Raw genomic sequence first — 15,890 nt, 5'->3', positions numbered from 1 at the left:
AGTCACCGCCTCTCCCCTCCCCCGTCTCATGAATATTAACGCAGCAGCAATGGTAACCAACCCTCGCCATAAATATTAATTATATTTACGGTAACAGCAGGCGGGGCGTGGCTTTAAGAGAGTGCATTCATGAGCGGTGAGGTTGCCCTATTAACTATTAGAGGCATTTCTATCCCCGGTGCTACCATGCGGTCTCTGTGGCGCAATTGGTTAGCGCGTTCGGCTGTTAACCGAAAGGTTGGTGGTTCAAGCCCACCCAGGGACGGGCTACTTTTTAATTTAATATATTAATTTTTTAAATAATGGATGATCGATCATTCATTTCCTCAATCGCCTACTCATTCATTCAATTCATATTTATTTTATTTATTTAAATAATCGATGATCGATCATTCATTTACTAGATCGCCTACTCATTCATTAAGTAGACATTTTTTTATTTAAATGATTGATGATCGATCACTCATTTACACAATCGTCGACTCATGCATCCAGTTCGTATTTTATTTATTTAAATAATGGATGATCGATCACTCATTCATTCAATTCATATTTAATTAATTAATTTGATGGATGATCGATCATTCATTTACTCAATCGCCTACTCATTCATTAAGTTAACATTTGTTTATTTAAATGAATGATGATCGATCATTCATTTACTCAATCGCCTACTTATTAATTCACTTATTATTTAATTTATTTAAATAATGGATGATCGATCACTCATTTACACAATCACCGACTCATGAATTCAATTCATATTTAATTAATTTAAATAATGGATGATCGATCACTCATTTACACAATCACCGACTCTTGAATTCAATTCATATTTAATTAATTTAAATAATGGATGATCGATCACTCATTTACACAATCACCGACTCATTAACTCAGTTCATAATTAATTCAAATAATGGTTGATCGATCATTCATTCACTCAATCGCCTACTTATCAATTCACTTAATATTTAATTTATTTAAATAATGGATGATCGATCACTAATTCATTCAATCCATATTTAATTAATTTATTTAAATAATGGATGATCGATCATTCATTTACTCAATCGCCTACTCATTCATCCACTTAATATTTGTAATATATTTTTTTTATTTAAGTAATGAATGATAAATCATTTACTGAATGGCGGAGTCAATAATTCGGTAAATATTTAAACTTTAGATTTTTATTTAAACAATAAACGATAGATAATTCATCTACTCAATCGCCTACTCATTCAGTTATAAATTCCCTCACTCAGCCACTCATTCAATAACTCACTCACCTACTCCCACACCCACTCATTCACCCAACCACTCATTCACTCACCCGGGTAATCGCTTAATCACTCACTCATTCACCCACTCACTCACCCACCCACACACTCACTCACTCGCCCACTCACTCACTCGCCCACCCACCCACTCACTCGCTCGCCCACCCACCCACCCGCTCGCCCACCCACCCACCCGCTCGCCCACCCACCCATCCACTCACCCATCCACCCACCCACCTACTCACCCACTCACCTACCCACTTATCGTATTTCATGCAGCGCGGTACGTGGGCCTACCGCAGCACACCCATGGGTAGGAGGCACACTGCCTGCTGCTGCTGTACTGGCGGAGATCCACAGACTCAGCACACACAGACTCATAGACTCACCACACAGACCCATAGAATCATCACAGAGACTCATCACACAGAGACCCATAGAATCAACACACACAGAGACTCATAGACTCACCACACAGAGACCCATAGAATCATCACAGAGACTCAGACTCACCACACAGACTCAGCACACACAGAGACTCATAGACTCACCACACAAGAGACCCATAGAATCATCACAGAGACTCAGACTCACCACACAGAGACCCATCACAGAGACTCATAGACTCACCACACAGAGACTCAGACTCACCACAGAGACCCATAGAATCATCACACACAGAGACTCATCACACACAGAGACTCATAGACTAATCACTCATAGAGACCCAAACTCACCACACAGAGACCCATCACACACAGAGACTCACCACACAGAGACCCATAGACTCAGCACACAGAGACCCATATAATCATCACACACAGAGACTCATAGACTCACCACACAGAGATCCACAGACTCATCACACACAGAGACCCATAGACTCACCACACAGAAACCCTGAGAATCATCACACAGAGACTCATCACACATAGAGACCCATACACTCACCACACAGAAACCCATAGAATCATCACAGAGACTCATAGACTCACCACATAGAGACCCATATAATCATCACACATAGAGACTCACCACACAAGAGACACACAGAGACTCATAGACTCACCACAGAGATCCATAGACTCGTCACACACAGAGACTCATTACACACAGAGACCCATAGACTCACCACACAGAGACCCATACTCATTACACAGACTCATCACACACAGAGACCCATAGACTCAGCACACACAGAGAGCCATAGACTCATCACACACAGAGACTCAGACTCATTATTACACACAGAGACCCATAGACTCACCACACAGAGACACATATACTCATCACACACAGAGATCCATAGACTCATCACACACAGAGACCCATAGACTCATCACCACACAGACCCACAGACTCAGCACACAGAGACCCACAGACTCATCACACACAGAGACTCATAGACTCACACGAAGACTCAGAGATTCACAAATTTAATTTCAATCATTCTATCGTTTGACTGCATAAGGTCGTCACAGGTGCCATGGCTTGTACTGCTGTGCCAGGCTAGGTGCATGAGGTGGTGGTCACGGGACACGACCCTGCAGGTACTATGGGTTGTGCTGCAGTGCCAGGCTAGGTGCACGATGCTCCACCCACTCACGCGCGTCATCAGCTCGGCAAGACCGCTCACCTCCCTTGGATGGTTGGCATCGTAAGGTGCTGAAGTTGCACGCACACACACCCACGCATCTACCCACACACCCACACATCTACCCACACACCCACACATCTACCCACACACCCACACATCTACCCACACCCACACACCCACACATCTACCCACACACCCACACATCTACCCACACACACCCACACATCTACCCACACACACCCACACATCTACCCACACGCACACACACATCTACCCACACACCCACACATCTACCCACACATCTACCCACACATCTACCCACACACCCACACATCTACCCACACACCCACACACATCTACCCACACGCACACACACATCTACCCACACACACACACACATCTACCCACACGCACACACACATATACCCACACACACACCTACACACACCCACACATCTACCCACACACCCACGCATCTACCCACACGCACATATACCCACACGCACACACACATATATCCACACACACACCTACACACACACACCCACACATCTACCCACACACCCACACATCTACCCACACACCCACACATCTACCCACACACCCACACATCTACCCACACACCCACGCATCTACCCATACACCCACGCATCTACCCACACGCACACACACATCTACCCACACACACATCTACACACACACACCCACACATCTACCCACACGCACACACACATATACCCACACGCACACACACATATACCCACACGCACACACACATATACCCACACACACACCCACACATCTACCCACACACCCACGCATCTACCCGCACCCACACACCCACGCATCTACCCACACGCACACACACATCTACCCACACGCACACACACATCTACCCACACGCACACACACATCTACCCACACGCACACACACATCTACCCACACGCACACACACATCTACCCACACGCACACACACATCTACCCACACGCACACACACATCTACCCACACGCACACACACATCTACCCACACGCACACACACATCTACCCACACGCACACACACATCTACCCACACGCACACACACATCTACCCACACGCACACACACATCTACCCACACGCACACACACATCTACCCACACACACATCTACACACACACACCCACACTTCTACCCACACACCCACGCATCTACCCACACACACATCTACACACACACACGCATCTACCCACACGCACACACACATATACCCACACGCACACACACATATACCCACACACACATCTACACACACACACCTACACACACACCCACACACACACCCACACATCTACCCACACCCACACACCCACACTTCTACCCACACGCACACACACCCACACATCTACCCACACGCACACACACCCACACATCTACCCACCACGACGCTTGTGCCAGGCTATGTGCACCTTGAGGCCACGTGAAGTGTCGAACGCCCGCTGGCAGGAGGTCACGGGGCAGACCCAGGTGCCACGGGTCGACTGACTTAGATGGCCGGCTGATGCACCACCTGTACCCCCTACTGTGCCAACTCGCTGTGCTTTAGCCACCCGGCGCTCCGCTCGTTGTTCTGAGCGTCGCTCCTCCGCCCTCCGTTGTTGTTGGAGGGCGACTGCCTCCAACTGCCCAGTAGCGTCCTTCACGAGCCTCCTCCACAGAGGCCGATCTTGACACCGCTGGTACCGGTCATCGGCAAGTCCACTCAGCTCCACGTCCTCCTGTACCACATCACTCCATCTCTTCTCTAGCCCGTGCCGCGCCCGTTTAGCCCCCTCGATCCGGCCGAACAAAAGCTGTTTCGGCATGCAGTGGCTGGGCATGCAGGCTGCATGACCCAGCCAACGCAGCCTTGCCCGCCGGAGGAGCTCACCGATGGGACTTTGTCCAGATCTTTAGAGGATTTGTGAGCTCCTCACACAATCCAGCCAGCCTAAATGTTTTTAACCGGCGAAGATGTTCCATTAGGGGGGTCCACGTTTCGCAAGCGTCGAGAAGGGAGGGAATGACCGTGGCCGAGAAGACCTGAAGCTTCGTGCGGAGCGACAGACCAGGTAGCTTCCACACAGCGTTACGCAACCGATGAAAAGATATTGCCGCTCGACTGATTCGGAGCGAGACATCTGCTGTCAAACCGGAGCCGGTCATGAGCACAATGCCGAGGTATGGGAAACTCTCTACTCGCACTCACTCGCACACAAAGACAGAAATCCCCCATATAGCCTGTAACACTGTAGGGGCAAGTGCTGTTAGCGAGCACCTATGAAGGCCGGCACGGCACACGAGGGGGTGGGTTGCCAGCACCACGCCCGGCCGCCTTTGTCTCCCGAGTGGCGATGTTTACACCACTACACCAGGTACTCATTTGAGGCTGAGTCGACCTAGGGGAGGCCCAGGACCGGTTCAGATAATCGTCACCGGTGTTGGCGATGAGCGGGAATCGAACTTGGGTCGCCGGGTTCATAGCGCAGCGTAGCGCTAACCACTACACTTACCGCTCCCCACACGCACACAGACACACACAGACACACACCTCACCTCACCCACACACTCACCCACACCTCACCCACACACTCACCTCACACACCTCACCCACACACCTCACCTACCTCAACCACACACTCACCTCACCTCACACTCGTACACACCTCACCTCTCACACACACTCACCTCACCACACACTTGCACACACCTCACCCACACACTCACCTCACATCACCCACACAGCCACCTCACCAACACACCTCACACTCACACACGCTCTCACACACACACACACTTACACACTCTCTCTCACACACACACACTTACACACTCTCTCTCACACACACACTTACACACTCTCTCTTACACACACACTTACACACTCTCTCTTACACACACACACTCTCTCTCACACACTCTCACACTCTCACACACTCTCACACACTCACACACACTCACACACTCTCTCACACACTCTCTCACACACTCTCTCACACTCTCTCTCACACACACACTCTCACTCTCACACACTCTCACACACACACTCTCTCACACACACACACTCTCTCACACTCTCACACTCACACTCTCTCTCACACTCTCACACACACACTCTCTCACACACTCACACACACTCACACACTCTCTCACACACACACACACACTTACACACTCTCTCTCACACACACACACTTACACACTCTCTCTCACACACACACACTTACACACTCTCTCTTACACACACACACTCTCTCTCACACACTCTCACACTCTCACACACTCTCTCACACACTCTCACACACTCACACACTCTCACACACACTCTCTCACACACTCTCACACACACTCTCACACACACTCTCTCACACTCTCTCTCACACACACACTCACACTCTCACTCTCACACACTCTCACACACACACTCTCTCACACTCTCACACTCACACTCTCTCTCACACTCTCACACACACACTCTCTCACACTCTCACACTCACACTCTCTCTCACACTCTCACACTCACACTCTCTCTCACACTCTCACACACACACTCTCTCACACACTCACACACACTCACACACTCTCTCACACACACACTCTCTCACACTCTCTCACACTCACACACTCTCTCACAAACACACTCTCTCACACTCTCTCACACACACACTCACTCTCACACTCTCTCTCACACTGTCACTCTCTCACACTCTCACACACACTCTCTCTCACACTCTCACACACACTCTCTCTCACACTCTCTCTCACTCTCACACACACTCTCACACTCTCTCTCACATACTCTCTCACACTCTCTCTCACAATGACCATCAGAAACGTAGGCAGCAGTCAATAAATAAAGCACAGCAACACAAACACGCCGATTACATGATATGCACAGGAGTGTGTACGTGTGTGTGCGTGCGTGTACGTGTGTGTGCGTGCGTGTACGTGTGTGTGTACGTGTGTGTACGTGTGTGTGCGTGCGTGTACGTGTGTGTGTGTGCGTGTGTGTGTACGTGTGTGTGTACGTGTGTGTGTACGTATGCGTGTACGTGCGTGTGTGTACGTATGTGTACGTGCGTGTGCGTATGTGTACGTGCGTGTGTACGTGTGTGTGTACGTGTGCGTACGTGTATGCGTGCGTGTGCGTGTACGTGTGTGTACACGTGTGCGTGTGTGTACACGTGTGTGTACGTATGCGTGTGTGTACGTACGTATGTGTACGTGCGTGTGCGTGTGTACGTGTGTGTATACGTGTGTGTACGTACGTGTGTGTGGACGTGTACGTGTGTGCGTACGTGTGTATACGTGCGTGTGTATACGTGCGTGTATACGTGCGTGTGTGTACATGCGTGTACGTGTGTACGTGCGTGTACGTGTATACGTGCGTGTACATGTGTACGTGCGTGTACGTGTGTGTGCATGTACGTGTGTGTGTGTATGTGTGTGCGTGTACGTGTGTGTACATGTGTGTACGTGTATGCGTGTACGTGTGTGCGTGTACGTGCGTGTGTACGTGTGTGTACGTGTGTGTGTGTGCGTGTACGTGCGTGTGCGTGTGTACGTGTGTGTGTACGTGTGTGTGCGTGTACATGTGTATACGTGTGTGTGGGTGTACGTGTGTATGCGTGTGTACGTGTGCGTGTGTACGTGTGCGTGTGTACGTGTGCGTGTGTACGTGTGCGTGTGTACGTGTGTGTGTGTGCGTGTGTACGTGTGTGTACGTGTATACGTGTGTGTGCGCGTGTGTACGCGTGTGTGTGTGTGTATACGTGTGTGTGTACGTGCGTGTGTGTACGTGTGTGTGTGTGTGCACGTGTGTGTGTACGTGTGTGTGTGTACGTGTGTGTGTGTGTGTGTGCGCGTGTGTACGCGTGTGTGTGTACGTGTGTGTGTGTACGCGTGTGTGTACGTGTGTGTACGCGTGTGTGTGTGTACGTGTGTGTGTGTACGTATGTGTGTACGTGTGTGTGTACGTGTGTGTGTACATGCGTGTACGTGTGTGTGTATATGTGTGTGTGCGTGTATGTGTACGTGTGTGTACGTGTGTGTGTGTACGCGTGTGTGTGTACGCGTGTGTGTGTACACGTGTGTGTGTGTACGTGTGTGTGTGTACATGTGTGTACGTGTGTGTGTACGCGTGTGTACGTGTGTGTGTGTACGTGTGTGTACGCGTGTGTGTACGCGTGTGTATACGTGTGTGTACGCGTGTGTGTGTGTACGTGTGTGTGTACGTGTGTGTGTGTACGTGTGTGTGTACGTATGTGTGTGTGTACGTGTGTACGTGTGTGTGTACGTGTGTGTGTGTACGTGTGTGTGTACGTGTGTGTGTACGTGTGTGTGTGTACGTGTACGTGTGTATACGTGTACGTGTGTATACGTGTACGTGCGTGTGTGTACGTGCGTGTGTGTACGTGCGTGTGTGTACGTGTGTGTGTACGCGTGTGTGTGTGTACGCGTGTGTGTGTGTACGTGTGTGTGTACGTGTGTGTGTACGTGTGTGTACATGCGTGTACGTGTGTACGCGTGTGTGTGTACGCGTGTGTGTGTGTACGTGTGTGTACGCGTGTGTGTGTGTACGTGTGTGTACGTGTGTGTGTATACGCGTGTGTGTGTGTGTACGTGTGTGTGTGTACGTGTGTGTGTGTACGTGTGTGTGTGTACGTGTGTGTGTACGTGTGTGTGTACGCGTGTGTGTGTACGCGTGTGTGTGTACGCGTGTGTGTGTACGCGTGTGTGTGTGTACGTGTGTGTACGCGTGTGTGTACGTGTGTGTGTACGTGTGTGTGTGTGTACGCGTGTGTGTACGTGTGTGTGTGTGTACGTGTGTGTGTGTACGCGTGTGTGTGTGTACGCGTGTGTGTGTGTGTACGTGTGTGTACGTGTGTGTGTGTATATGTGGGTGTATGTGTGTGTGTACGTGTGTGTACGTCTGTGTGTACGTGTGTGTGTGTACGTGTGTGTGTACGTGTGTGTGTGTACATGTGTGTGTACGTGTGTGTATGTGTGTGTGTGTACGTGTGTACGCGTGTGTGTATATGTGTGTGTGTGTACGTGTGTGTGTGTGTACCTGTGTGTGTGTGTACGTGTGTGTGTGTGTACGTGTGTGTGTGTACGTGTGTGTACGTGTGTGTGTGTACGCGTGTGTGTACGTGTGTGCGTGTACGTGTGTGTACGTGTACGTGTGTACATGCGTGTACGTGTGTACGCGTGTGTGTGTACGCGTGTGTGTGTGTACGTGTGTGTGTACGTGTGTGTGTGTACGTGTGTGTACATGCGTGTGTGTGTACGTGTGTGTGTACGTGTGTGTGTGTGTACGTGTACGTGTGTATACGTGTGTACGTGTGTGTGTACGTGTGTGTGTGTACGTGTGTGTGTACGTGTGTGTGTACGTGTGTGTGTGTACGTGTACGTGTGTATACGTGCGTACGTGTGTGTGTGTACGTGCGTGTGTGTACGTGCGTGTGTGTACGTGTGTGTACGTGTGTGTGTGTACGTGTGTGTGTGTACGTGTGTGTGTGTACGTGTGTGTGTACGTGTGTGTGTACGCGTGTGTGTGTGTACGTGTGTGTGTGTACATGTGTGTACGTGTGTGCATGTGTGTACGTGTGTGTACGTGCGTGTGTGTACATGTGTGTGTGTACGTGTGTGTGTGTACGTGTGTGTACGTGTGTGTGTGTACGTGTGTGTACGTGTGTGTATACGTGTGTGTGTGTACGTGTGTGTGTACGTGTGTGTGCGTGTATGTGTACGTGTGTGTACGTGTGTGTGTGTACGCGTGTGTGTGTACGCGTGTGTGTGTGTACGTGTGTGTGTGTACGCGTGTGTGTGTACGTGTGTACGTGTGTGTACGCGTGTGTGTGTACGTGTGTGTACGTGTGTGTGTACGTGTGTGTGTGTACGCGTGTGTACGCGTGTGTGTGTACGTGTGTACGTGTGTGTGTGTACGTGTGTGTACGTGTGTGTGTGTACGTGTGTGTACGTGTGTGTACGTGTGTGCGTGTATATGTGTGTGTACGTGTACGTGTGTGTACGTGTGTGTGTACGTGTGTGTACGTGTGTGTGTGTGTATATGTGTGTGTATGTGTGTGTGTACGTGTGTGTACGTCTGTGTGTACGTGTGTGTGTGTACGTGTGTGTGTACGTGTGTGTGTACATGTGTGTGTGTGTACGTGTGTGTGTACGTGTGTGTGTGTACGTGTACGTGTGTGTGTGTACGTGTGTGTGTGTGTACGTGTGTGTACGTATGTGTGTGTGTGTACGCGTGTGTGTGTATGTGTGTGTGTGTACATGTGTGTACGTGTGTGTGTGTACGTGTGTGTGTGTGTACGCGTGTGTGTGTGTGTGTGTACGCGTGTGTGTACGTGTGTGTACGTGTGTGTGTGTACGTGTGTGTGTGTGTGTGTACGTGTGTGCGTGTACGTGTGTGTGTGTGTACGCGCGCCTCCCCCCGCTGTAACAACGGCTGCGTGGGAAGGTCGACTGCAACTCTGTCGAGGGGGCACCACAGCCCCGGAGACACGGACGGCAGCGCAGGGAGGCCGTGCGACGGCCAGCAACCGTCAGCACTCACTGCCACGGGCCAGCTCCCCGCGGGGCGACGGGGAGGAGGAGGAGGAGGAGGAGGAGGCGAGGGCTCAGCGTCTACCTGCCGTGGTACGTGGAGTCTGAGCCGTCCGAGTCGGCCGTGCCCTCCGACCTGGCACGGAGAGAGGCACGCCAGGGGGAAAGACTCCTTCAAGGGCACTCAAATACCTCAACTCAACTCACCTCGCCTCGCCTCACTCGCTCGCTCGCTCGCTCACCCACCCGCTCACCCACCTCGGCTCACCTCGCCTCACCACACTCGCTCACTCGCTCACTCACTCGCTCGCTCACCCACCCGCTCACTTATCCACCCGCTGACCCACCCGCTCACCCACTCGCTCACCCACTCGCTCACCCACTCGCTCACCCACTCGCTCACCCACCCACTCACTCACACACTCATCCACCCACTCACTCACCCGCTCACCCACTCGCTCACCCACTCGCTCACTCGCTCACCCACCCGCCCACTCGCTCACCCACCCGCCCACTCACTCACCCACTCACCCATTCACTCACCCACTCACCCATTCACTCACCCACTCACCCATTCACTCACCCACTCACCCATTCACTCACCCACTCACCCATTCACTCACCCACTCACCCATTCACTCACCCACTCACCCACTCACCCACCCACCCATCACTCACTCACCCACCTCACCTCACCTCACTCACCCACCACCCACTCAACCACCCACTCACTCACCCACCCACCCGCTCACTCACTCACTCACCCACTCGCCCACCCACTCACCCACTCACCCACTCACTCACTCACCCACTCACTCACTCACCCACTCACTCACCCACTCACTCACTCACCCACTCACCCACCACCCACCCACTCACCCACCACCCACCCACTCACCCACCACCCACCCACTCACCCACCACCCACCCACTCACCCACCACCCACCCACTCACCCACCACCCACTCACCCACCACCCACCCACTCACCCACCACCCACCCACTCACCCACCACCCACCCACTCACCCACCACCCACCCACTCACCCACCACCCACCCACTCACCCACCACCCACCCACTCACCCACCACCCACCCACCCACCCACTCACCCACCCACTCACCCACCCACTCACCCACTCACCCACCACACACCCACTCACCCACCACACACCCACTCACCCACCACACACCCACTCACCCACCACACACCCACTCACTCACCCACCACCCACCCACTCACCCACCACCCACCCACTCACCCACTCAACCATCCATCCACCCACCCACCCACTCAACCATCCACCCACCCACTCACCCACCCACCCACTCACCCACCCACCCACTCACCCACCCACCCACCCACTCACCCACCCACCCACCCACCCACTCACCCACCCACCCACCCACTCACCCACCCACCCACTCACCCACTCACCCAACCATCCACCCACCCACTCAACCATCCACCCACTCACTCACTCACCCACCCACCCACTCACTCACCCACCCACCCACTCATTCACCCACCCACCCACCCACTCACCCACCCACCCACTCACCCACTCACTCACCCACCCACCTCTCCGTGTCTCTCTGCATCTTCTTGGCTGCCATCTTGGATTTCCGGATGCGGGAGTCCAACCGGAAGAGGTAATCCTGTGAGGTCAGGTCCACGGGGTCACCTAGGGGTCAGGTGAGGTCACGTGAGGTCAGGTCCACGGGGTCACCTAGGGGTCAGGTGAGGTCACGCGAGGTCAGCTGAGGTCAGGTCCACGGGGTCACCTAGGGGTCAGGTGAGGCCACGTGAGGTCAGGTCCACGGGGTCACCTAGAGGTCAGGTCCACGAAGTCACCTAGGGGTCAGGTGAGGTCACGTGAGGTCAGGTGAGGTCAGGTCCACGGGGTCACCTGGGGGTCATGTGAGGTCAGGTCCACGGGCTACCATATGGGGTCAGGTGTCAGGTGAGGTCAGGTGAGGTCAGGTCGGCCAGGTCAGCCTCCTCCTCCCTGTCCACCACCACTACCACTACCACCACCACTACCACCACCACTACCACCACCACTACCACCACTACCACCACCACGACCACCACCACCACCACCAATACCACTACCACCACCACTACCACCACCACCACTACCACCACTACCACCACCACTACCACCACCACCACTACCACCACTACCACCACCACTACCACCACCACCACGACCAATATTTCGGTCCATGAACCTTCTCCAGAGCAGATCACTGTGGCTAGGAGATGTTGACTACCTCGCCTGGTCTACAGGAGGTCGTGGGTTCTATCACGACCCTGACGATGCTTGCTGCTGCTGCTGTATATTTGTGTGTGGCTAGGAGCTGTTGACTACCTCGCCTGGTCTACAGGAGGTCGTGGGTTCTATCACGACCCTGACAATGCCTGCTGCTGCTGTATATTTGTGTGTGGCTAGGAGATGTTGACTACCTCGCCTGGTCTACAGGAGGTCGTGGGTTCTATCCCAGACCCTGACGATGCCTGCTGCTGCTGCTGTATATTTGTGTGTGTCTAGGAGATGTTGACTACCTCGCCGGGTCTACAGGAGGTCGTGGGTTCTATCCCAGACCCTGACGATGCCTGCTGCTGCTGTATATTTGTGTGTGGCTAGGAGATGTTGACTACCTCGCCTGGTCTACAGGAGGTCGTGGGTTCTATCCTGGCCCCTGACGATTCCTGCTGCTGCTGTATATTTGTGTGTGGCTAGGAGATGTTGACTACCTCGCCTGGTCTACAGGAGGTCGTGGGTTCTATCCCACACCTGACGATGCCTGCTGCTGCTGTATATTTGTGTGTGGCTAGGAGATGTTGACTACCTCGCCTGGTCTACGGGAGGTCGTGGGTTCTATCCTGGCCCCTGACGATTCCTGCTGCTGCTGTATATTTGTGTGTGGCTAGGAGCTGTTGACTACCTCGCCTGGTCTACAGGAGGTCGTGGGTTCTATCCCACACCTGGCAATGCCTGCTGCTGCTGTATATTTGTGTGTGGCTAGGAGATGTTGACTACCTCGCCTGGTATGCAGGAGGTCGTGGGTTCTATCCTGGCCCCTGACGATTCCTGCTGCTGCTGTATATTTGTGTGTGGCTAGGAGATGTTGACTACCTCGCCTGGTCTACAGGAGGTCGTGGGTTCTATCCTGACCGTGACAATGCCTGCTGCTGCTGTATATTTGTGTGTGGCTAGGAGATGTTGACTACCTCGCCTGGTCTACAGGAGGTCGTGGGTTCTATCCTGACCGTGACAATGCCTGCTGCTGCTGTATATTTGTGTGTGGCTAGGAGATGTTGACTACCTCGCCTGGTCTACGGGAGGTCGTGGGTTCTATCCTGGCCCCTGACGATTCCTGCTGCTGCTGTATATTTGTGTGTGGCTAGGAGATGTTGACTACCTCGCCTGGTGTACAGGAGGTCGTGGGTTCGATCCCGGGTCATCCGGTTTGGCTGCCGATATAAATGTCCACGTCATGATGATGAGTCTACCTCCTCAGGCTATCATTGCTTCACGGTGGCCGTGTGAATGGGTGGGGTTCACGATGGCCGGCGATTCTCAGAGATGACAAGCCGATGGTCATGGGGCAGATCAGCTCCATGGTAAGTGTACACACAGACACACACAAAGTCACACACACAGAGACACACACACACAGACACACACACACAGACACACACAAAGTCTCACACACACACACACGCACACAGACACAAACAAAGATCCCCCGTATAGCCTTAACAGACTGTAGGGGCAAGTGCTGTTAGCGAGCACCTATGAAAGCCGGTACGGTACACGAGGGGGTGAGTGGCCAGCACCACGCCCGACCGCCTTAGTCTCCCCGGTGGCGATGTTTACACACCGCACCAGGTACTCATTTAAGGCTGAGTCGACCTAGGGGAGGCCCGGGACCGGTTCAGATAATCGTCACCGGTGTTGGCCGTGAGCGAGAATCGAACCCGGGTCGCCAGGTTCATAGCGCAGCGTAGCGCTAACCGCTACACTACCGCTCCCCACACGCACACAGACACGGACACACGCACGCACGCATACACACACACACACGCACGCAGACACACACGCAGAGACACAGACACACACCGAGACACACAGACACAGACAAAGATCCCCCGTATAGCCTTAAAAGAATATAGGGGCAAGTGCTGTTAGCGAGCACCAGGTTCTCATTTGTAGGTCGACCTAGGGGAGGCACAGGACCGGTTCAGATAATCGTCACCGGTGTTGGCCGTGAGCGGGAATCGAACTCGGGTCGCCAGGTTCGTAGCGCAGCATAGCGCTAACCGCTGCTACACTATCGCTCCCCACACAGACACACACAACAACAACACACACACAGGCACACACACACACAGGAACACAAACAGGCACACACACACAGGCACACACACACAGGCACACACAACAACAACAACCGCCATTCGCCACTAAGTGGCGGTGACGTCACCACGATGCTTGTGCCAGGCTATGTGCACCTTGAGGCCACGTGAAGTGTCGAACGCCCGCTGGCAGGAGGTCACGGGGCAGACCCAAGTGCCACGGGTCGACTAAGATGACTGAGATGACTGGCTGATGCACCACCTGTGCCCCCTACTGTGCCAACCCGCTGTGCTTTAGCCACCCGGCGCTCCGCTCGTTGTTCTGAGCGTCGCTCCTCCGCCCTCCGTTGTTGTTGGAGGGCGACTGCCTCCAACTGCCCAGTAGCATCCTTCACGAGCCTCCTCCACAGAGGCCGATCTTGACACCGCTGGTACCAGTCATCGGCAAGTCCACTCAGCTCCACGTCCTCCTGTACCACGTCACTCCATCTCTTCTCTAGCCCGTGCCGCGCCCGTTTAGCCCCCTCGATCCGGCCGAACAAAAGCTGTTCCGGCATGCGGTGGCTGGGCATGCGGGCTACATGACCCAGCCAACGCAGCCTTGCCTGCCGGAGGAGCTCACCGATGGGACTTTGCCCAGATCTTTCAAGCATTTGTGAGCTCCTCACACAATCCAGCCTGGTTAAACCCACGATGGATCGTAGGCAAGCTAGCCTAAATGTTTCTAACATGCGAAGATGTTCCATTAGGGGGGTCCACGTTTCGCAAGCATAGTGAAGGGAGGGAATGACCGTGGCAGAGAAGACCTGAAGCTTAGTGCGGAGCGACAGACCAGGTAGCTTCCAAACAGCGTTACGCAACCGATGAAAAGATATTGCCGCTCGACTGATTCGGAGTAAGACCTCTGCTGTTAAACTGGAGCCGGTCATAAGCACACTGCCCAGGTATGGGAAACTCTCCACTCTCTCCACAACTGCCCCATCACCGATTGGGAGCTGTGGGGGTGGAGTGTCCGATGGTACAAAATACCCAGGCAGGTGCTTAGTTTTGGTGGGGCTGATG

The 15,890-nt window shown here is 53.1% G+C and overlaps 1 protein-coding gene and 1 non-coding gene across 2 annotated transcripts in view; one reads left to right on the top strand and one right to left on the bottom strand.

Annotated features, from left to right (window-relative positions):
• Positions 1–191: 191 nt before the first annotated feature.
• Positions 192–265, top strand: TRNAN-GUU (transfer RNA asparagine (anticodon GUU)). Its single transcript has one exon. It is a non-coding gene; the product is annotated as a tRNA-Asn (tRNA).
• A 2,438-nt stretch (positions 266–2,703) lies between these two features.
• Positions 2,704–15,890, bottom strand: part of LYSMD2 (LysM domain containing 2) — a 19,574-nt gene continuing 6,387 nt past the window's right edge. The window contains exons 4-5 of the mRNA XM_076063617.1: positions 12,045–12,147; positions 2,704–10,599 (exon numbers count right to left, since the gene is read on the bottom strand). Of these exons, the coding sequence (XP_075919732.1) occupies positions 10,545–10,599; positions 12,045–12,147 (158 nt within the window). The 3' untranslated portion in view covers positions 2,704–10,544. The remainder of the gene's footprint in view (positions 10,600–12,044; positions 12,148–15,890) is intronic.

The sequence above is a fragment of the Petromyzon marinus genome, unplaced genomic scaffold, assembly GCF_048934315.1.
Source record: "Petromyzon marinus isolate PM22_M1 ecotype Great Lakes invasive population unplaced genomic scaffold, UKy_Petmar_22M1.pri1.0 PM_Scaffold_167, whole genome shotgun sequence".
Lineage (NCBI taxonomy): Eukaryota > Metazoa > Chordata > Hyperoartia > Petromyzontiformes > Petromyzontidae > Petromyzon > Petromyzon marinus.
Note: the sequence above shows the minus strand (reverse complement) of the source record. Positions and strands in the feature narration are given on the sequence as shown.